This window comes from Hemicordylus capensis, chromosome 1 (assembly GCF_027244095.1).
Source record: "Hemicordylus capensis ecotype Gifberg chromosome 1, rHemCap1.1.pri, whole genome shotgun sequence".
In the NCBI taxonomy this organism is placed as follows: Eukaryota; Metazoa; Chordata; class Lepidosauria; order Squamata; family Cordylidae; genus Hemicordylus; species Hemicordylus capensis.
Genome location: NC_069657.1, coordinates 173,374,017 through 173,398,603, shown reverse-complemented (window position 1 = coordinate 173,398,603; position 24,587 = coordinate 173,374,017). Strand labels below are relative to the sequence as shown.

Here is a 24,587-nt window from a genome sequence, read left to right as displayed (position 1 = left end):
GTAGTGAGGTAAATATGGTCTTCGACAGGGTCGCACTCCTTCTGAAAGAGAAAGTCTGCACTTGTGGGGGGGGGCTGTTTCTGGGCCTGGCACTGTCCTTGGAGGCACAGGTGGGGCAGAGTACAGAAGTGCCCTTTACCAACTAACAGAGATATGGTTGGTGGGAACTAGAGACAGGGCCTTTCCCGTTGTGGCTCTTCAGCTTTGGAACACCCTTCCTGAAGAGTTTTGCCATGCTTCCCCTGCCCCCTGTGGTTTTTTAAAAAGATTGAAAACACATCTTTTTAACGAGTCTTTTAAATGTTCCACCTCTGTTTATATCTGGTAGGTTTTTTAGTTTTTATAGTTCTCAGTTTTTAGCTTTGGAACTTTAAAAAATATGTAAATTTTAAATGTAGTTTTAGCCTGATTTTAACTTGTTTAACTTAAATTTGGTTAATTTTATTAGTCTTATTTTACACTGAATCTTTTTATTAATGTTGTGAGCCACCCTAAGCAGTAGTGTACTAGAGGGGTGTGGTATTCATATTTTAAATAAATAATATGAAGTTTAAAGCAAATTGGCTGACATCCCAATTACTCGTGCTTCATGAAATGTGCTGGTGCTGTGAATGCAACCAACTAGCTCAGCACTGGCACTCACAGGGGCAGGTGGAATGTGAATTTTGACGGCTGTCTCTTCCCCAAGAATCACTCTGTGCCACCCTAAAACATGTCCCTGAGGGCTGCGCACCTCTCAAGAACATATATTTGGGTGATGCAGAGGAGTTCAAGGGGAAATACACTGAGATTATTGATACCACCTAGAGATATACACATCAGGTGGTATATAAATCTGATTGATTGATAAATAAATAAATAAATAGTTAAATTAGCTCGTTCTTCATCTCATGAAGCACCTGTGATTTGATATTCAAGTTATCAGCTATTAAGTATAATAAAAAGCATTGTTTTTCATTTTATTACCAACCTATGCAGCTGTTCAACACTTGTTTCTTTTTCCAGCTGAATTTAAATGTCAACCAGGCCGTTTTCAGTGTGGAACTGGACTCTGTGTTTTACCGGCCTTTATTTGTGATGGAGAAAATGATTGTGGGGACAACTCTGATGAACTCAACTGTGGTAGGTCATTAAAACCATTAAAGGAAAACCCTTGAATTCCTGATGTGCAGTGGCATCATAGTATAGGGCCACAGACATGTTGTCTCATTTTATAAATTCAGAGCGTACTTTCCAGGATCTGTGGCAGCCTTCAGTGGTATTGCATCACGATGAGTGTAATCTTCTTTATGTTGCAGAAGTGCTGTACAAGGGTTTTACAGAATGTGGGAGATGGAACCATGCAAGGATCCCGTCAGAGGTTTTTATTAAGAGACATAGAGCCCCATTCCCATTTCCTTAGCAGTGATACAATGCTGGCACAAAAAAAGAAATATTAAGAATATTTGATGCAAAGTTAGAAGACTATAAGACTACATAAAGTTCTCCTCTCCGCCACCCCCGCTGTATGATTCCACTTCCGTTGCTTCTGCTTGATATGACGCTGTGTGAATATCATTAGCTAAAACTCTGAATAGTATCAGGCTGCATTAATATTTGCACTTGATCTTTGCCTTTGGAATCATTAATGGTTTAGGATGCAATTTCATTAAATAGATCAACCTAATATACAAACACCTGAAAGTACAAATTATGTTTAATAGAGGTGATGAAGTGAACTACTCTAGTCAAATTTGGAATGGGGCTTAGAAAAACTGAACAATTTTCTATAAGCTTGCAAAATAGTCTAGTTCTTGTGGAGTCTAATTCTGAGTCTGCCATGTCCTCTGTTGTATCAAAAAGAGTGTGGCCGTAACTAATCCAGGGATTATCAATTTGCAGCTCTGGAGCTACATGTGGCTTTTCCCAGTACATACATGCAGTTCTTTGTCAATGTGAGAACAATAATAACAGTGGCTGCCATTCCACAAAGCATTATGAGGGCAGAGCTCTCTTCTTGCAAGGGGCCACTGAACTAACTGCGAGAAAGGCTTGGCTTGCAGCACAGTGGAGGGGGAGGAGGCATGATTTTCATGGTTTTCCCCTCCCTGCAAAAACCCTTTTTGCATCCGGGAAGGCTGCATTTCCATTAGGGTGGCACAGTATCATTTTGAACATTTAAGATCCTGCTATTAGTCACATGGAGTGTATAGCAGAGAATTAATTAAAATTAGAAATGCCCTTTCATATAGTGAACTTAAAAACAAATTTGAAGAAGAAGAAAGATTGCAGTTCTCTCAATACTTGTAGGTAAGGCATGCTTTGAGAGAAATCATGTGTTAGCGTAATGGCCTTAGGAAAATGGCAAATATTTTTTAAAAAATAGCAAAGGCATATCAAACTGAATCAAAAGAAGGACAAATTGGACCGTATACAACCTTGAATGGATAGCTTTTTTAAAAAATCAATAATAAATTAACTCCCCAGTTTTTAAATTATGTATTTCATTTAGTCTTTTTGGTGTCAAATGCCAAATAGATATGATCTTGTACTTTATTTCTTAAACATATGATTGCAGAGCAGAATTGAAATTGTTCTATAGCTGATATATGGTTAAAAGGATACCATAGCAAATAACAGATTATGCATTGAGAAGAAAGACTAAAATAATTTTGATGGACATTGTTGAATGTTTCTAACTAATGTATTTAGCAGAAGCACTGGCTATGCGTAATAGCCCTAAGCCATTTTTGGAGAGGCAGTATATAAATCAAATGAATAAATGAATGAATAAATAAAAATAGACCAAGAATACAGTACTAAATGAAAGAGTGGTTGGCAGATAGAAGAAACTGAGAGACTAGCATATCAAGAGGGCTCTGGGAAGATATGTATGTACTTATTTAAAAGGATTTAAAAGTGGGGTGTGTGTGTGTGTGTGTGTGTGTGTGTGTGTGTGTGTATTTATTTATTTATTTATTTAGTCGTTGTATTCATATATCCCAAACCTTCCCCAAAAGTCGTAGTAGTATTCATATATCCCAAACCTTCCCAAAAAGAGTCATGTAGAAAAGTTAAAATTAACAATAAAACTACCGAAAATAAAAACACATCTGTCTAAAAGCCTGTCTGAGTAAATCTGTCTGTGTCAGACATCTAAAATAGGGGATTGAGGGAGCCAGTTGAGCAGAGCTGCATAAGAGACAATCCTACCCTGTGTGACCACCAAACAAACCTCTGTTAAAAGCAACACATGCGGGAGGCTCTCTCTGTCAGATTTTATCACAAAAGCAGGTTCATGTGGTAGATGTTACTGGTTCTCTTTATAGGATATTGGACTATGAAACAGAGCAGCTGTTCTGTACCAGAATATATTTTTAACATTGAGGTTATTCTCATGACTAGGCTTTTGTGAGTAGGAGAGAGTTAACTCAGGTATAGAGGCTCGTCTGGAGCCACAGAAACCTCCCCTAACCAGCACCTGCCTAACTGGGTAGCCTAGCTTTCTTACCCAGGCTTAAGCCTTGGTAGGACAGACCTCAGCTTTTGATTGCTCTGGCTTCTGCAGCACCTGGGAGCTGGGCGGCAGCCAAGTAAACAAAGTCCACTGGAGGTTGGGACCAGGGAGAAGCACACTGTTGCATTGCCTCTCAGATGCCTGCACAGTGCATTATGGGATGCTGGAGGACTCCCAGATCCCTAATGTAGCCCTGAGAAACACCGCGGCAGCATTCATGTGGGCGCATGAGTGGCAGGGCCCAACAGATGCTCTGATTGTGTGGGAGGAAGCAGGTAGGTTCCTGCCTCCCCTCCAGCCCACCTCTGTTTGATAGTGTGAAAGGGTTCATTTTCTAAAACATTTCTGTCTAATTTTTCCTTAACTAAAGTAAACATGTCAATTGAATAAATGAAACATTAAAAATAACATTAAGTAAATCCAAAATCAGAAAATGAAAATCATCTGAGGGTTGTTTTTTTTAAATTTTGATTTGATTTTCTTGGTTCTCCTTTTGCAGATACACATGTTTGTCTGTCAGGACAATTCAAATGCACCAAGAATCAAAAATGCATTCCAATAAATCTCAGGTGTAATGGGCAGGATGACTGTGGTGATGAAGAAGATGAAAGAGACTGTCGTAAGTCATTTTTCTACTGATGTAGAAACTCTAAAAGCTCCAAACCAAACTTAACAGTCATAGGATAAGATGACAAATCCTCTTACGGGTCAGTAACTGCATATAAAGCAGGAAGCAGAGGCTCAGAGTAAATGAACACTTTTTAAATTTTCGGGGAGTAAGGAGTGAAATCTTTCAAATATTATATTGAAATCAGTGCTATTTAGCTTTTCATAAATATTCAGAAGTAGGTTATGGGGAACAATAAAAGTTTGTCAGGTTTGCAGATGAACTAAATTGTTTGGGTTAATAAAATAAATCCAAAGCAGACTGGACCACCAAAAGGATATATCCTGAGTGAATAAGTAGCAACATGGTAGGCGAGATTGAGTCTGTGAATAATGTACACTGGGAGCAAAAAATAAATAAAATCTAAACTGACTGTGACTACTTAGGAAAGGAAATTCTAGTCATAGTGGAAATGGAGGAGGAAGGAGTATTTTTCTAGCAAGGAGACCTATGAAAGCTTTGTTCTTTAGTTTAAATAAAAGACAACTGGAGGACATGATAGATGTATATAATATTATCAGTAATGGCAACAGAAGTACCCTTTCAAAACTTGAGTTAATCAATGAACCTTACTGCAGTAAAATTGAAGCCAGCCAATTAAATATTGCTTCATATATGTTGTTAATTAACAAGTGCACTTCAGTGCTACAAGCAGTGGTGATGGCCATTAGCTTCAGTGGTTTTAAAAAGAGGACTCAACAAATTTATGAAGGAAAGAGCTTTCAGCCATGCTAGACCTTAAATCAATTATAGGTATGTTACCACACACGTGTGTATACTGCCCACAAGTGTCTCTGTGGTTTTAGAACAAACTGGAGGAATTAGCTTGAAAACCAGATTTGCAAGTGTGCATTTAAAACTGACCATAGTTTGAACATAGGCAATGGCAAAGTTAGGGTGCCAAGGAAGCAAAAAACTTCCTTGTGCCAAAGAACAAAAAACTTCCTTCCATACAGCTCCCATGTAAAAGATAAGGAGGGAGGGTAAATGAATGAGTGAAGGCTTAAATCTCCTGGTGGCTGGCGGACTTTTAAATGTGGGCAGAAAGAGGTGTGAGAGAGTAAGGAGTGAAAATAGTAGTTTGTAACCTGTCCCTATCTGCTGTTTGGTGTGCAATGCCAAATTATTACTTCTCAACAGGCGAAGATTTATTGCCCCTCAAAAAGGTCCTGGCAAAGTAGGGACAAAGAAGGGCAGCATGGTGCCTATATGGCACCAAGGGCTTTGGCAGGCACTAGGCACTATGTTAAGCAAAGTCACACTAAGTGGCACAGCGGGGAAATGATTGATTAACAAGCAGAAGGTTGCCAGTTCGAATCCCCGCTGGTACTATAATGGGCAGCAGCGATATGGTAACATGCTGAAAGGCATCATCTCATACTGAGTGGGAGGAGGCAATGGTAAACCCCTCCTGTATTCTACCAAAGAAAACCACAGGGCTCTGTGGGCACCAGGAGTTGATATCGATTTGACAGCACACTTTATTTATGTTAAGCAAAGTGGAGCACTGGGGTTCCCAGGCAGGCACAGGGGTTAGGCCACAGCAAGTCTATGTAGAGACTAATGCAAGTCTCAGAGGTTTCTCCCTAGGGTTCTGCTCAGGAGACTAGGGACTCTCAGCTGGTCAGGCACAGGGATAGTCTCATGACATCCACAAAAAAAGAGATCCAAGGACTTTGTTTTCCAAGAATGTCCAGAGAAGTCTAAAGCAAGTCTCTCTGCAACAATCCTATGCGGAGAATATTCAAAGCCGGAGACTTCATCTCAGTAGTGATTGCAGTTCAGTGTTCCGGCTTGGGGCTCAGCAGCCCAGTAATTCAGCTTAGAGAGGGGGACAAGGGTGAGTAAAAAACTGAGTACTTTACCAGGTGGGTGTTTTAGAGCAGTAGCTGGTACCACCAAATTCCCACAGCAACAGCAGCAATGATGTTTCCCAGGAGGAACAGAAAAACCAACACAAGTGTTTGGGGGAGACAGGACCTTATAGGGTTCTGTCCTTGGCAAAATCCCAAAGACAGGTAAACTTTATGTTTTACAGAACAAAAGGGTCTGTTGTGTCTAAACTGCATTGCAGGATGGCTGAATAGACTAATGGTTCTCCAGGCTGCTTTTAGCAATTCTTTTGTTGTGTAAAAGAATGTTTGCAATTCTTTTGTTGTGTCCAAGCTTAATCAAGGATGCACATGATTCAGTCTGTGGGGTCCACTATTCCTGCTGGGCAGCTATTGCACTGATCTACTTTTGTGAAACTCTCCTGCTTGATCCAAGCAGAGACCAGTTTCCTCTATGGCACCAGGTTTTGTCTATGCTATATGTTTGCTGCATACTTGCTTGAAGCTAGTTTCCTAATAAGGGGGATGGAGGAAGAGACTGTCTTTTGACAGATAAAAGGCAACCTCCATATACTGCCTTCAAATTCCTTATGTGATGAAAAAGTATTTAAATCTTATAAATAAATATTCTGCATACCTGATGAAGCAGAATTTTATTGAGTATAAATTTCAGAAATGAGATGAAAGAAAGAGGGCACTACAATGAGTTGGATTTTAAAAAAACAAATAAATAAAAGAAGCCTGATGTGTGTGTTTTGCTTACATCATGGGCTCCCCACCTTGGGTCTTCAGATGTTGTTGGACTACAGCTCCTATCATCCCCAACCACAGTGGGGACCCTTGGTTTACATAGATCAAATCTTGAACTGCATTTCATGTTATCAGTAAAACACCATTGAATATTATCTTTTTGGTGCATTGCTTTGAATAATGTTATTCTGGTAATACAGGCAGTAGGATAAGTTAAGCATTCATTGGAGATTATTTTGTGGGAGTTGGAGAATTTTTGTTTAAAATAGTTTTGATTATCTCAACTAGAGCTTCTGAATGTTAACAAACAGCCTCTGAACTTAAAATAGCTCATTTTATTTAAAGCGGAAAACAGCTGTTCTCCTGACCACTTCCAATGTAAAACCACAAAACACTGCATTTCTAAGCTGTGGGTATGTGATGAGGATCCAGATTGTGCTGATGGGTCTGATGAGGCAAACTGTGGTGAGTATAAATTAATATTAAGTGCTTCACTAAGAATATTTTTGTCCTTAACTTAAGATGTCAGATTCTATTATGATAATATTTCATCCAAGTTACATCAGTTCATCTAAGTGGCATTATTGGTGTTATTCTTGCTAATAATGTAGTTAATGTATTAAGTTCATCTTATTTATATCATATAATTCTATGGAATTATTGAGGCTTTGCATTGCTTTATTATTCTTGTATAGAAGTCAATTATGTTTTCTTTTGCGAAAAAGCATGTAATTGGCTAATGTACTTGACACTCCAGTGCTTACAATGCAAGGTGGAATACACCCTGAGAGCATTCCCAGGCCATCTGAGGCTTTACAGCATTTTCTTAGATGCCACTCCAGGTTATATTTTAGCACTAGAAAACACTGGCTGACACAAGGTGATTGACAAAAGATAATTAATTCAGTTCCTTTACTAGTGTAATATTTTAAAGATATAGTTGGAAATCTCTAGACCAATATTTTTCACGAAACTGAATTGCCTTAGAATATTTTAAGAGAAGAAGTATTCATTTTGGTTACAGATAAAAAAACTTGTGGGCCTCATGAATACCAGTGCAAGAACAGCAACTGTATTCCAGATCATTGGAGATGTGACAGCCAGAATGACTGTGGTGACAATTCTGATGAAGAAAACTGCAGTAAGTAATTCCTAATATTATATCCTGCGATTACACCATTCAGTAAGAAGAGAAACATTCTTAAATTTATTCCCTGTGAATTTTAATTTTTTCCCCTATTTCTCCCACCTTGGGAGATCTTCGATCATGAATAGCCAATGGTATACAAAATCAAATCAACTGAATACATGTAAAAAGATCTAAGTCATCCCACTAAGTCATCCCACTTACTAATGACTTTACTCTTCAGTGAACTACAGCTGATGAAGTGGGTTCGACCACAAAAGTGTTTGCCATGATACGTCACCAAAGTGCCACAGGACTCTTAAGTATTTTTGTATGGAAATTATTATGAAGCAGACATGCTCTGTATTTATTTGAATTGGAAAAGTGTTCTATATTGAGAAGTCAGTTTCCATCTATCTTTTTTCCATCATATACAAGTCTGTAGACTCTTATTTGATGTGTTATTCAAGCCACTGATGAAGATCAGAAGTCAAAATGTGATTGGTCAAAAGTTTATTGATGGCAGTCTACTTGTGACTTTGACTGAAACGTTACTACTCTCTATTCTATGTTGATTATCAATCTCAGGTTTCATATTACCATTGCATATTGGATATTGTGTAAAACAAACTTTTGCAAATCTTAGGAGGCTTTATTTTATTGTTCCTTTACCTTTTCAGTGTATTATTTTAATAAATATAATTGTTCATTTATTATATAATTTTGTCTCGGTTGGAAATATTTTGATGAAATATAGAAGACTGACCACTTTCTGTTGGCCTGTTTTGTGTGCTCAAACCAAATAGGAACCTGATTCTGTTACTGATTCCATTAATATAAAAACCTGATTCCATTAAAATATATTTTGGAGAGACATTAAAACATATAACAAATGCAGGTTTTGAGGCAAGTCATGAGAACTGTTGCTTACAGTGATTTGGATTTTTATTTGCAGTGGTTATGCTTTGGCACTTCAATGGTAACATAATGAGGATTAATTATCTATGATTTATGTAGTGCTCACAAGTTATTTAAAACTTGCTAAGTGGAGAAAAATAAAACCTTAAGAGCCCTCTGTCTTTAAGATTCACACATTTAGTATAACTTACTTATTTCTCTTTACTATCTGTTTCAAGAAGTTAGGTTTTTTTGTCATCAGTGAATTCTGCTTTTTTGTTAGACATTTCAGACTTTATGGTCAAGGCACAGATTAACAGCAAGAACCAGCATAATTGGATTCAAAACAGAGCCAACAATCTACAAAGAATCCAATAATGTTGCTATATAACTACAATAAATGATACACATAAATTCACAATTATATAACATCTTTATTATAGATGAGGAGAGCTGATCGTGTGGTAACAATCATGACTTGACTACATGTGAGCACTGTAATATATTTCCCTCAGGGAATGGAGCCACTCCATCTAGGTTCCAAGTTCCCTCTCTGGCAACTCCAAGATAGGGCTGAGAGAGATTCCTGCCTGCAACCTTGGAGAAGCCGCTGCCAATCTGTGTAGACAATACTGAGCTAGATAGACCAATGGTCTGACTCGATATATGGCAGCTTCCTATATCCCTATGTTTCTATTATAAATTATAAAAACAGTTGTTAAATCATAAAACATACAACATTAATCACTAAAGCTTAGTTGACTTAAAAGACCATAACATCATACAAACTCCCTATGTGGTGGAATCCTATGATTACTAGCAGGATATGTCTAAAGTCCAATCTCATCAATATCCAGAGTTGTACTAAAATTCCAAAAGGAAATAATTTATTGATGTAAGGAGAATAATGAGTATCCATAATGCAGTCCACAATATCCAAATAGTAATGAAGTTTTAGTCAATAATTCTCTGGATATTGATGAGATTGATCTTTAGACATATTCTGCTAGTAATCATAGGATTCTACCACACTGGATGTTTGTATCATTTTTTATATGATATGATCTTTTAAGTCAACTAAGCGTTAGTGATTAATGTTGTATGTTTTATCTTTTTAACAACTGTTTTTATAATTTATAATTATATAATTGTGAGTTCAAGGCACAGATTAAACATAAATGAAGTATTGATCTTTAGACATTTCTGATGTCTGAAGATGACACCAACTGTGGTCAATTACGCCATCAAAAGATGACACCAACTTTGGTAAATTACACCATGTTTAGTTTTTACCCATATGTCCCTATTTATTGAATTGTCCTTTTACTGTATTTTTTCTGTATTTTCCTAAATTAAAAAAAGCTTTTCATTGAGCATTTTAAATATGTGATTTATTTTCAGCACAATAATAAACTTGAGCTCAATGACTGACATCCAGACTAACGAAGTTGGTGCTAGGTGAGACACACCAGTGCTATGGAAGCACCAGCAATTGTTCAAGATGGCAAATTTCAGTGATTTCTCCTTCTCTGCAAAGCATTCTGTGACATCCAAAAATATGTCCCTGAGGAACATATGCACAGCACAGGAAGCACCAGCTCTTCTCACCTAGCACCCACATTTCATAAGTCTGGAATTCAGCTACTATTATTATTTTTTGTTCTGGATGTAAGCATCTAATAAGCATCACTAAATACTTGGAATACTTGTATCAGCTATGCAAAATATATAAAACTTACTTTCAATAGATAGTTACAATCGCATCAACTGCAGGATATTAGTTCAAAACATCATGTTAAGAAAAATGCCGAAGGAAAAGGTTTTAATTTTTTAAATAATATTCTGACCTAAATTCTAGTAATGACAAAAGCTGTTTAAAAAATGGATGTTTAAAATAATCTGCCTTAAAATACATATTTGGTTTTGCAGAACTAAAAAACAGGGAGTCTTTGTGGGACTTTATGGATGAAAAAACTTGTATCAATGGTTTGTGAATTTAAAGAGTATTGCTTTTGGTTACATATGAAAGTAAACACTTCCTTTTTTTTCAGAACCACAAACATGCACTCAGAAAGACTTTCACTGCTCAAATGGAGACTGTATATCTGCAAGGTTTTGGTGTGATGGTGATTATGATTGTGCAGATGGCTCAGATGAGGTAAGCTTTTTCAAGGGGCCAGTTCTGACAGATGGCTCGTTATATGTGGTGCAGAAATGGAATTGTCAAAGTAGGGGCAGGAGACTGTATGCCTTTCCCACCCACATACCCTCAACATCTATATATGAGTTTATGTGTAAAAAAAAACTGAACTGGGTAGAATGAAACCTTGCAATCAACATCCTTTACAAAACCTGGGATTAACTATGTGGATTGGTTCTATACATGCTTGACATTTCAAGCATAGTCATTGTACAAATGAGACACCCATACTTAGATGCCCAACAGCTTCAAAAGCAGGAGAGACACTTGCAGTAGGTGAGGCATACATAGCCAGTAAATATGAGGTGAATTTGGAGGTGAGGTGAACTATCTCTAGGGGTTTCAAGAAAAATTAAAGGAATTTCAATAGGTTTCGGTTTGCATTTATGAAAAATAATTTTAGCATTCAAGAGATGTCGAAAAAGGAAGCCTGAGAAAATATTTCTGTGTTACTTCCATAAATGGTTTATTTTCAGATATGAACTTTAAATAATTTGCACAATTACATCCTGTTTCATGTTATCTTTTATATTGGTTAAATTGAATAATTTTATTTATGACAGAGATATTGTGATTCTGGCTGCTTAAAAGACCAGTTCCAATGCTCCAATGGTCAGTGCATAGCAGCAAAGTGGAAATGTGATGGACATGATGACTGCATACTTGGAGAAGATGAGAAAAACTGTGAATCAGGTACACCTTAATGAACAGGGGGGAAATTAACAGACAAAAACAAATGTATTGGCAACTCAAATGATCTGTTTGCATCATTGTTGCATATATCTCACTAGATTTTAAAACTACATTTATTATTCTGTGTGCCTAAATCCAAAAAAACAGACTGCCCCTCCCAAAGCCTTCTGCTGTAGAGAAGGTGATTTGTCCCAGCCCCATCCCTAGCACAGGCCCTAGAAGACGCCTTATTGGCCAGGGGCCTTGATGGGGCAGGGCTAGCATGGCTGCTCCAGCAGCTCCCCACCCCAAACATTCAGTCCAGTGTTTGCTTTCCTTTCTCTCCCTTCCCTAGGGGCAGAACGGGTCTATGGTCTGGTCATCCTTTTGGGGGCCGAGTAGAAATTTTTGGCTTCCAATGCATTGGCCTTGTTGGGGGGGTCTTTGCCTACTCCGTTCTGCTATTCTAGCCCTTGTAGATACAGGTGAAACTCGGAAAATTAGAATATTGTGCAAAAGTCCATTAATTTCAGTAATGCAAATTAAAAGGTGAAACTGATATATGTGACAGACGCATTACATGCAAAGCGAGATAAGTCAAGCCTTAATTTGTTATAATTGTAATGATCATGGCGTACAGCTCATGAAAACCCCAAATCCACAATCTCAGAAAATTAGAATATTACATGGAACCAAGAAGACAAGGACTGAAGAATAGAACAATATCAGACCTCTGAAAAGTATATTGTTCTATTCTTCAGTCCTTGTCTTCTTGGTTCCATGTAATATTCTAATTTTCTGAGATTGTGGATTTGGGGTTTTCATGAGCTGTACGCCATGATCATTACAATTATAACAAATTAAGGCTTGACTTATCTCGCTTTGCATGTAATGCGTCTGTCACATATATCAGTTTCACCTTTTAATTTGCATTACTGAAATTAATGGACTTTTGCACAATATTCTAATTTTCCGAGTTTCACCTGTATCTACAAGGGCTAGAATAGCAGAACGGAGTAGGCAAAGACCCCCCCAACAAGGCCAATGCATTGGAAGCCAAAAATTTCTACTCGGCCCCCAAAAGGATGACCAGACCATATGTATTCAGTACTTGGTTTGGGCCCCTTTTGCAGCAATTACTGCCTCAATGCGGCGTGGCATGGATGCTATCAGCCTGTGGCACTGATGAGGTGTTATGGAAGACCAGGATGCTTCATTAGCGGCCTTCAGCAATTCTGCATTGTTTGGTCTCATGTCTCTCATCCTTCTCTTGGCAATGCCCCATAGATTCTCTATGGGGTCAAGTCAGGCGAGTTTGCTGGCCAGTCAAGCACAGTACACTGTATACTTTTCAGAGGTCCGATATTGTTCTATTCTTCAATCCTTGTCTTCTTGGTTCCATGTAATATTCTAATTTTCTGAGATTGTGGATTTGGGGTTTTCATGAGCTGTACGCCATGATCATCACAATTATAACAAGTTAAGGCTTGACTTATCTTGCTTTGCATGTAATGCATCTGTCTCATATATCAGTTTCACCTTTTAATTTGCATTACTGAAATTAATGGACTTTTGCACGATATTCTAATTTTCCGAGTTTCACCTGTAGTTAGGTCACAGCTTGGCAGGAACAGTGTGGGCTGGGTGGTAAGGGAAAAGGGATGTGACATCGGTGAGTGCCCTTGGACAGTTAAAAGGGTAAATTGGGCAATTGATCCCTTGTGCTTTAGATGCGGCCCAGGGATGATTTGCATTGAAACCTTCTTCAGGACTTCACAGATCCTAGGGCTGAGCGGTCCGGGGTGTGTGAAGGCCTAGAAGTGTCCAGACCCCTGCTGGGGTTGACTATGAAGGGAAAGGAGTGGGTTTTTACCTGCTTACTTCCGGAGTGTCACCCATGCAAGGCACGGGGAAGGAATGTGAAGTCTGAACCCAGTCTTTTCAGACCCGCATTGTCTGGGGGGTGGAGTGCTTACCCTCCTACAGTCCGCTAACTCGAATTAATTTGATTAATAAAGTTGTGGCCCTTTATACCCACTATTTGGTTGTCAGTGTCTTCTTAGGGCTGGGGTCTGGAGACAATGACTATTAATCATTCTGTTCTGTTGCACTATATGGAATAGACTGCTGTGAGCTACACATTGTGTAAACTGTGCCTTTTAGTATGGTTCTAATAGTTTTAAGTGTGCAATTGTTGTTGTTGTTCAGCAATGCAATTTGCTGAACAACTTCCACTCTGTGAGGCTTGCCTCATGAAAACATGTTTCACTTGCGATGGTCAGTCCGGATTGGGCTATGCACTTTGTCTCAAAAGGGAAGCGTTCATGGGTACTAATAGGAGCTTTTCTTACAAGGCACATAGCAGCTGCCACAACCAAGATGGAAACCATGTTAAGACCACGGCAGAGGGGAAAACACGAAGGCTCTCTCTCTTTGCCACAGTTCCAATGGGTTCTGCTAGCTCTATTGTACTAGAGTGGCAGGGTATAAATATTTTAAATAAATAAAATAAATACAGTTGCTGTTTATTAAAGAGAAGAATAGATGTGCAAATGCTAAGCACACAATAAATTTGTAGTCTGGTTTTACCCTAATCAGAGCTAAAATTAAAGGGTCTATTCTGTTGTAGAATCTTCCACTTTGCTGTTCAAAAAAAGATGGATTACTCAAGAACTGAGATCCTGGTAGTTCACAACAATGCAAATCTGTCGCACAGAAAGGCTATCTTGTTACTAGCCAACAGCAAACATAAGGGGGAACATTTCTATTCCTAATATGTGTCCAGTACCATTCAGATGTCTTTTCTGCTCCCAGAAGAAACAGTAACAGAAGAAACCGTCACCTATGCCCTTGGTACTATACTTACATGGAATTAGCTTTCCTTTAAGTACAGCTAGCTGATAAATTTAAAACATTAATTTATAAAGAGGGGGGTGTTCTGATTTTATCAGTTTCCATAATATAATACCAGATATCACAAAATGTGGTGAGTTGCAGCAAAATACAGTTTCAGCAGCTGTGTTGAATTACTTTTATCTGATGAAATAACTAAGTAGAGAATAGTACGTTGTATTCTATAACGTGAAGTGGGGGGAAGGGTTAGTCATAGACACCTCCTCCTCTTTCCTAGGGACCTCTAAGGCTAAAACAGGTGACCCCTATAACTTGACAACCAGAGATGAAAACTAATAATAATACATTTTATTGAATACAAAGTGAGGCTAGAATTGCCTAAACATGCAAGATTTTACCACAGTCAGTCAGTCATGTTTATTTACGGTCATAGACCAAAATTTAGAGGATACATAATAATACACATATGATATAATAGTAATATATACAGAGATCCAATATTATCTCATCCTAATCAGCGGTTTCCAAGATTTCACCACATATAATTTAACATATTTGTTTGTTTGTTTGTTTATTCAATTTTTATACCGCCATTCCAAAATGGCTCAGGTGGTTTACAATTAAAACGAAGCCATTAAAACCATACATGAACCAAAACCATTAAAACCAAAACCATACACAATGGAAATGCATGTTCTGGCATTAACACTTAACCTATGTTAGAGATTATGCTTCTATATGTGTAGTTTAATGTGTACTAAACAAAATACCCTAATTGTTGTTGAGGAGAGCTTTAGAACCAAATTGGAGCAACACACAAGAAAGGTAACTGAGTATAGACTAAGACCAATCTGAGAGAGCATTCAGGTATCTAAGAAAGATTAGTCCAGTCTGGGTTTCCAGAGTTGAGGCTGAGTGAATACAAACCTATCAGAAATCTGAACTCACTCAGGAAGATGACTGGCTACATTTGTGAAGGGGAAAAGGCTGTCGGCCAACTTTTCTGCTTGTAACTTTACCCAGGGCAAGATCATGTAAATAAAGTACACAGAGTGATTGAATGTTAGCATCATAGCAAGACTTTAGGAAGATTGTATGCAAATTGATGAGGATTGAGAGCTCCTGGCAGCTAGTTAACTGGGCTAGGCTGAAACTCTCTTCTTAATTCTGAGGAGGACCAACCACTCTCCTTATTAAGGAAGGGAAGTCTGGCCCTTCATCCTCCTAATCCATTAAAAATAGACTTTAATCTGGCTTTTCTAGCTGAACACACATACACTTCCATGCTCACCCAAAAACAACGGATGGGAAAAATCATAATAGATTCCTCAGGAGTGAAGGAAGGGCCCGGTGACTCCCTAATATACCTGTCCGGCATGCAGGCGATGAAGCCAAGTGAGCAAAACTGTGCTGAAATGGGCAGCAAGATGGGCCATTTTAGAGTACAAGATCTTGCACCCCAAAAAGGCAGAAGGAAGTACATGTATGCATGTAAGTCAGAGTGAAGGTATGGATGTTACTGTAAGTATGGGTCATGCTCTAGAAATTTACATATCAGTCGGTATAAAAATATGATTGAGAGAAAGAGAGAGAGAGAGGTTATGGGTGAAGAAAATTCGGGGGGGGGGGGGCGCTTCTTATAGGAAGCAAAACATTTCAAAAATAAGTTCTCTGAGAACCAAAGATTATCCAAAAAGTGCTGATGGTTGATTAGATCTAACACCCTCTACATTCATCAATAGTAGTCACAAAGATGGACACACAAGTCTTGCACCTTCAGTTCCCAGGCTGGGGAGGATACAGGGCAAAGGCACACTTACCATCTTGCTTGGCAGAGAAAGAATGCAAGGTCAGAACACAACAAAAGAGAAAAACAAACAATGGGACCTGTCTCAGAAGGGCTGAAAAGAGAGGTCTTCTAGAGAGTCAGGACTTTTTAGGGAATTCTGGGAGCCTTGTCTGGTTCCTTACATTTAGGTTGTCATGGTTTACCTTCCTGACTTCCTAAGCTACTTTTCTGACTCCAGTGTTTACACTGTGCACATTTGGACTCAAAACACGGGCCAACCCATTCACATGTCAGCTATGTCTAGGAGGATGCACATTTGGCAGAGCCTCTAACAACTTTATTTGTTTTATATTTAGTACAATTTAATATTGGTTAGATCACTTTAGCTAACTCATCAAATATTTTGTTTTTTTCAAAACAAAAAATTGTTCCACTAGATGTTATGAAAACATATAGAATAATGTAAACAGTAATGAAATGTTGTACTTTCTTTGACAAAATTTAGATGAAGTCCAGTTGAATCTTTTCTGAAATAAGTAAGCAATTTATATGGGTGAATGTATCATAAGGCTTCTTTTCTCCAGAGAAAGGCATGTTATACTGGAGAAAGGGACTTCTTGTTTTGGAGATGTCTTCTTCCAGAACAATGAGACTTATTTTGGGAGAATAAAATTTTAGGTTAGAACCCCATTTCATTTCTTTCTTTTTAAAAACAATAACAAAACAATGTATCCCACCTTGCAGCCAATTTTCCCCCCAAAGTAATTTACACATATCAAATTTGAACCACAATAAACAGATAGCACATTAAAATACAATCCCTAGAATCCTTCTAAAAAACATCAAAAACAACAGTAAAAATAATAAGATTAAAGAAACCCTAATCAAAAGCTAAACATTAGAGTAGTGAGTGTTTTAAAGAATTATATTGAGTTTTCAGCTCAAGAATTATCTTGAGTCTTCCCCTTGTAGTTTTTTTCTGTCCAGTTAAAGGAAAGGGGAACTGGTGTGGTGTTACTGTTTTGAATTAATTCATTAATGGCTTCTGAGGATTCTTTACAGCTGTTCAGACATTAATGACTGATTTTTTTTTTAATTTCCTCAGAAGAGTGGTTGATGTAGTTCTGTAGTATGTAGTAACATACAGGTTGAAGTCAGACCAACTAAAGTAAACTTCGAGGCTATTCTCATGACCAGCTAAAATCGGGCTAGAAGAGCCTAGTCCAATTTTTGCTGCTTGTGTAAACCACTGGGCTGGCAGGTGAGCCTGGTGGTTTACAAGCAGCTAACCCGCTTGAGAAGCCCTCCCATTAGCCCAGGTTAGCAGAGCAAGCACTCCGCTAACTGGGGTTAATGGATCGTGTGCTGCCATGGCACGGCTCCATGCCGCAGCAATTCACAAGGAGACCCCCGACCGAGAGGCTAAAATGCAGCCTAAAATGCGCAGGGGTCTCTCCAGCATGCTCTGCGCACTCGTGCAGGGCATGCTGGAACTTCAGGAGGCCACGCGGCCCTGGAACTCCCAAGTCGCTGCCGGCTCTGTGATGGAGCCGGCAGTCGTGTGGGTGGCTGATCATCTGCGGGGAGAGTGGGCTTAGCCCACTCTCCCCACAAATCCTTTCAAAGTGGGTCTCACTGATTGTGAGACCCTCCTCTTCATGTAAGCAAATTAAGGCTGGAAAAATGACCAAAAAACGTACATAGAAAGGTTAATTCTACTAAGCAGAGTTTGACTTTACAGAACATGCCACCCTGTAAATGTGTATTGTTTTCAAATGCTAATTTGAAATCATTTGATAGTTAGTTCACTGCATTTGCCTAATGCCAAATATATATCTGAAACAGCATCTCCAACCTGCTCTTCAAGTGAGTATGTCTGTGCCAGTGGAGGATGTATTTCAGCATCTTTCAGATGCAATGGAGAATATGATTGTCCTGATGGCTCAGATGAGGTAAGCAGTTAATTACTCTTGAGCAGATCTAATGTTTTGGTCTGCATGTTTAGAAATATGCATTTAAAGAAATTGGTATTGTGGAATTTTCTATCTATATACCCATGCCAAAGAAAGGAGAATTAACAGATTGTGCAAACTATCACAAAATATCCTTAATTTCACATGCCAGCAAAATAATGCTCAGGATCATCCAATGCAGATTAGAGCCCTACATGGAAAGGGAAATGCTGGATGTTCACTCTGGTTTCAGAAAAAGCCAAGGAACAAGAGACACCATTGCTGATGCGCTCTGGATAATTGAGAAAGCCAAAGAATACCAAAAAGAAGTCAATATGTGCTTTACTGACTTCAGAAAAGTCTTCAGTTATGTCAACCATGTCAAGTTGTGGAATATCCTTAGGATAATGGGCATCCCAGAATATCTCATCGTTCTCATGAGAAACCTATAAAGAAGACAGGAAGCCACAGTCCAGATGGAACATGGTGAAACAGACTGGTTCCAGATTGGCAAAGGAGTAAGATAAGGCTGTATACTTTCTCCTTCTTTATTCAATTTATATGCTGAACATATACTGAGATAAGCTGGATTGGAAGAAGATGAGCATGGTTTTAAAGTTGGAGGAAGAAATATCAATAACCTGCTCTACACTGATGATGCCACTCTGATAGCTGAGAATGCAGATGATCTGCAAGCTTTAGTAATGAAAGTCAAGGAGCACAGTAGAAAAATGGGACTACAACTAAATGTAAAGATGACTAAACTAATAACAACCAGTACAGCAACCAGCCTCAGAATTGACAATGAAGACATGGAAGTGGTGGATAGCTTCTGCCTTTTAGGATCGAAAGTGAACTGTTAAGGATCCAGCAGTCAAGAAATATGCCACAGACTAGCACTTGATAGGGTAGAAGTGAAGGCCTTGGAAAGGATATTTAGATGCCATGAAGTGTCTACACCTACAAAGATTAGAATTGTTCAGACAATGGTTTTTCCCTATGACACTCTATGGATGCGAAAGCTGGACTTTGAAGAAGCAAGATAGAAAAAGCATTGACATTTTTGAACTTTGGTGCTGTAGAAGACATTTGAAGATATGGACTGCCAGGAAAGCAAACAAATGGATCATAGAACAAATCAATCCAGAATTTTCACTCAAGGCACAAATGACCAGGCTCAAACTATCATGCTATGGGTACATTATGTGAAGCCCCAGCTCCCTCGAGAAGTCCATAATGCTGGGAAAAGCTGAAGGAAAGAGAAGAAGAGGATGACCAGCAGCAAGGTGGATGGACTCGATTATGACAGCAATGAATGCACCACTGAGAGACCTTAAAGGCCAAGTTGAAGACAGATCATCCTGGAGAGAATCTGTCTATGTGGTCACTGAGAGTCAACACCCACTTGATGGCACTTTATCAATCATTGGGGAAGTTGCTTTTGACCTTACAGGTTTGTTGTGTATACAGAACTCAGACCTGAATGGACTTCTGTATTGACTTCAATAAATGAACTGCATATTTTCTTGAAGTAAATAGCAGGAAGGTTCTATCAGTGATTGCTGCACAACTGTGGAATTTACTTATTCAGATGTGCTCCAGATCTTGGTGAACACTTTTCAGAGAGCCATGATGACTTGACTTTTCTTTTAAAGAAGTCACCTGAGTTGAAGATGTTTGAAGTTGCTTCTCTCATTGCCTCCTCCTGAATGTTGATTTTATATTATTTGATTTCATAATGTTTTATACTGATACTGTTATTTTGATCTTAATATGGCCCATTTTACTTACTTCAGCCAAATGGCAGACTAAATTCATAAAGGACTTCATATGTAAGCAGGAAGATTTTTGTACGTAAGTAATCACTGGATTGAAGGCATATATGGGCTATTATACTTCTGTAGTTAGGATACAATGGGAGTACAGTGGTGCTCATATAAGTGATCTTCCCTAGCCCCTCCTCAGAACAGATACTTCCTGAGCCACCTTAAAAGCCACTCCTGAGGTTTAAGGAACCCTCACGAACAGCATGGGTGTCAGGAATCGACCGAAACTGCATGCATTCGTTTCTCAACTAAAGAGATTTGCTTGCAAAAGGTAATTGTACCTGATTTCTGGTTTTGCCCTCCCAGTGCAGCTCCCCTGTGCCATATTCCACATCATTTCTCAGAGTTTCCAACCTTCAGGACTTATTTTTTCATGGGTTCGGGGGTCTGCAGTAGAGAGGAATGTTTGAGGAAGATCACTTACACGCACACTAGTTAGGCTACAACTCAATATCCCTGCTTCATAATACAACACAGAGACACTTTCATTTTCAGTTTTTTAAAATTCTGACTGTAACTTTATTGTCAATAAAAGACCAAAATGACCCTTGCTCAATATCCAGACACAAAAATATTGGATTTTATCAATCTGGCTGTATTCTTATTAATCTGTCTATAATTCTGTGACCTTTATTGATAAATACTACCATGTTTTAATGTATTTAAACAGATGGATTGTGTAACAGAATGTAGAGAAGATCAATTTCAATGTAAAAATAAGGCACACTGTATCCCTGTCAGATGGCTTTGTGATGGAATCCAAGACTGTGTGGATAACAGTGATGAACAAAACTGTGACAGAGGTGAGATTCAGTTTTATTTTTTAGCTTTTCTTTAATAAGAGACTTCCCTGTGGTAACACAATGGTTGCTGTATCTGAGAGTTGGTTAGATTACTTTTAAAAAGCACCAATGTTTTTAAGGAGCTACCTTCACTTATTCCAAAATTCTATTTTCTATTATTAATTGTTGTTGTTGTTGTTCTTGGCTTTCAGGCAGGATGAAAAGTCTATAAAACATACATTATGACAAAATTGTCACAAAACTGTAGCAGTAGCTTATTCATCATTAAGTTAAAAACAATTAAAAATTTAGAGACTGGCATACATTCCAATACAGCTCTTGTGCAAACGTGTTGTACTAGCTCAAGGAAGTTTCTCTAGGCAGATGTCTTAAGTCAGGAGCTTACATTCCAGACTAGGGTTGTGCTAGCACAATAGGGTATATTTCTGCAACAAGAGCACAGAAGTAGATGTCACATCCTATTCTGCTATCATTGCTTATAGGGATGTGCCAAAACATGACTGGGCTGTCCAAATCATGGTTAACTCCTTTTAAAACTGAGGCCTTACACAGCCCCTTTAAAGCGGAGAAGAGCACGTCCGTAGCTGCTGCTCCTCCACTCACTGCCATCCCGGTGCTCCCCCCAGCTATGCCCACACATCGGTGGGGTGTCTCACAGCTGCCCCTGCGTGGCACCAGCACATAAATGGCTGCTGTGCATGCATAGAGGCCATGTGCATGCCAGCACTGCACAAGAGCGGCTGGAAGACTGCTGGTACTCAGTCATAGTTGGGGGGAGCACCAGAATGACGAGGAGTGGAAGAGGAGAAGGTATGGACCTGCTCTCCTCTGCTTTAAAAGGGGTTGTCTAAATCCTCAAATTTAAAGGGAGATGCCTGCAATTTGGACAGTCCAATCACATTTCGGCACATCCCTACAAAATCAAGCATCCCTGCACTGCTCTGTGATTTTCTTACATATGCTCAACTTTGTTCATTACACAAGCACCATGTAGTCTGTACATAAGCCAGAATTCCTAAATTTCTATGAATACTGGCTTTTTACTGAGGAACTGACCCCGCACAGAGCTTCTGTGCGCTATTACTTGATTGTTCCCCTTGGCCCTGCCACAGCCCCCTTACCCCAGAGACCTCCCCACCCTGAGCCCTTCTCCTGCTCATCCTCCTCCATTCTGTTGCTTTCAACATGCCATTCTCACAACTCTGGCATCCATGTGCCATTCAGCCCCTCGCTCCTACTCCAGCAGTCTCCAAATTTCCTTTCCTCCTTCTTTTTTAGGTCTCCAAACAACACATTTGCTCGCTCTCCCCCTTCGTGTTTTCTTACATTCATTTTCTTTCTCTCTCCCACCCCTTTCCTCTTCTCCTTGCTTACTCTCTGCCCCCTTCTTTCTCTCTCTTCCTCTCCCTTTCTTTCTTCTTCTCTGTCTCTCTCTCTCTCTTCTCCCCTGTGGGTTGTCTCGCAAGCCCCTGTGCACAGGGGCTGGCTGCTCTCCTTAGACCCCTAAGAAGGGTGCTGCTTGGAAATGCTGCAATTGCAAAGGTCCCCTCTGAGTGTACAGGGGCTTGTGTTGTGTAAGTGCTGAGAGAGAAATATTCAGAAGGTGGTTGGCATGGTGGCATTCTCAGCTCCACTGCTCTTCTGAATCCCCAGTAATCCCCCCCTTCAGTGTGAGGCACGGCCATGTGCTTTTGTTTTGGGGCCTCACTGCCACCTTCAGTCTGAGGGAGAGTCAGCACAGACACATACCTCTACTTATCACCGTGCCACCTCTCTCACTCCTTTGAGTATGGCTTTTGTTTTGTTTTTGTGTGTGCCCCTCCACCCCTGCCGCCTGTCTTCTTGTCCAGCTACACCTTTCCCCCTTCTCCATAGACTACAGAGAAACCCACTGACTGCTCTCCTGAGGCCCCAGTAATCACCCCTCCCTTGAGTGTGTGGGAGGGCCATGTGCTTTTGTTTTGAGGTCTCAGTGCCACCCAACCTGTCATTTGGGTGGCAGGGAGGCCAAACGAAGGCGCTACTGCTGCCTGTAGTGCTCCCTTGTTCTGCCCTCTCCCCACTTTCTTTGCACTCCTCCCCACTGCTTTCTCTCCCCGCCTGTTCATCTGCCTGCCCATTGGCCTGCTGCTGCCATGGTTTTCTTGTCCCCCTCCCAGCAGCTCCACTGGCCCAGACTCCAACTCTCCACCCACTTCTACAGCTCCCGAAGTCTCCATCTCTTCTCTGGTGGGTGTGGCAGCCAGCCAGCCAACCACAGTATAGCCACTGCCTCCTGTCTCATGCAGCCAGCCACCCCCAGCCCCCAAACTCCTTGCCACTTCCAGAAGCAGCCAACTGCCAGCCGCCCCCAGCCACCCAACTCCCTGATGCTCCTCTGTGTTTTGCCCCCAGCCAGAAAACAACTTTCCACTTTCTCCTGTCTCTCCTCCCTCCTGCAGCCAGCCACAACAGTCCCTGCCCCTTCCCATGCATCCCAGCCTTTCAGTCCCAAGCTCTCCATCCGCCTTCTCTGTTCACAACTGCCCCAGTCTTTGGCATGGCGCAAAACCGGACCCACTTGCTTTTTTTCTGGATGCCCTTGTGCCCCTACCGCTCCCTAAGCAGCCAATCTCCTCATCGGACCGCTTGCATTGTTTCTGGCCACCCTCGTTGCTGCTGAAGTTGCTGCTGGCGAAGTTCCTGTTTGGGGCTGGTTTGCTCCTGTACCACCACCCTTGTGCAGCCAGCCACCCCAGTCCCTGCCACTACCAAAGCAGCCGATCTTAGCGCCGGACCCGCTTCCCTTTTTTCTGGCTGCCTTTGTGTGGCCAGTCGCTTCCAGCTGCCTAAATGGCTGCCACTGATGTTGTTTTTCAGGGCTGGTTGTCTCCTATCTCACCTCCCTTGTGCGGCCAGCCACCACAGTCCCTGCTCCTTCCGATACATCCCAATCTTCTGTGTTCACAAGTGCCCCACGCTTTGGCGCAGCGATGGTGCCCTCCTCCCAAAAGGCCGGAACTCTTGCGCAATCTTGCAAGAGTTCTGCCATGCATGGTTCTGTGGCTTAGAGGACTAATTAAGTTTATAAAATTAACAATATCCAATTCAGTAGCAACCTAGTACATGCTACGTGTATTATGTGTATACCTATTATACACTACCATGGGAAGAAGGAAGTAATGCAGAAAGTGCAAAATTAAGAGATTAAATAGATTCTGCATACTATTTACTGATTTATCATACTTAAAAGTTTTTTTTTTAAAAAAGATTGTGAGCCTTTTGGAGAAAGGGAGCCGTCTTATTTATTATTTCTCTGTATAAACCACTTTGGAAGCTTTTGTTGAAAAGCAGTATATCAGTATTTCTTTTGTTGTTAGTATTCTGAGTAAACATAATAGATAGGGTGTGGTGTAGTGGTTAGAGTATTGAAATGGGGAGAACCAGCTTCCAATTCCCCTTTGGTCCATGGAGTTTCCAGATGACCTGGGTCGGTCATTAGAAGAGTAACAAACTACTGGTGCAGCAACACTGAATGCACGCTGTGGGGAAAAGGGTGAATTTTGTTTGTTTTGCAGCTAGAGGTGACTCCCAAGAACATTCTCTGAAGGTTGTGTAGCCCCCAGGGAAATATTTTCAAGCACAGAGAGCTTCAGAGTGAAAGGGAAATTGATAAAAAATGGCCCCTCACACCTCAGAGAGGAAGAAGGAAGATTCTTTTTCTGCCAAAAACTTAAACTTTTAA

At 40.0% G+C, this 24,587-nt stretch overlaps 1 protein-coding gene across 10 annotated transcripts in view; it reads left to right on the top strand.

The window, feature by feature from the left end:
* The window catches only part of LRP1B (LDL receptor related protein 1B), a 1,420,219-nt gene that overhangs the window by 1,283,726 nt on the left and 111,906 nt on the right, over positions 1–24,587 (top strand). For all 10 annotated transcript variants that reach the window (XR_008308477.1, XM_053255348.1, XM_053255339.1 and 7 more), the window contains 8 exons: positions 1,006–1,122; positions 3,996–4,115; positions 7,091–7,210; positions 7,770–7,886; positions 10,820–10,926; positions 11,532–11,661; positions 18,128–18,234; positions 20,731–20,863. Coding sequence is in view for 9 of the 10 variants with exons in the window: in XM_053255348.1 (XP_053111323.1) it covers positions 1,006–1,122; positions 3,996–4,115; positions 7,091–7,210; positions 7,770–7,886; positions 10,820–10,926; positions 11,532–11,661; positions 18,128–18,234; positions 20,731–20,863 (951 nt within the window). In the remaining variant the exon portion in view is untranslated. The remainder of the gene's footprint in view (positions 1–1,005; positions 1,123–3,995; positions 4,116–7,090; positions 7,211–7,769; positions 7,887–10,819; positions 10,927–11,531; positions 11,662–18,127; positions 18,235–20,730; positions 20,864–24,587) is intronic.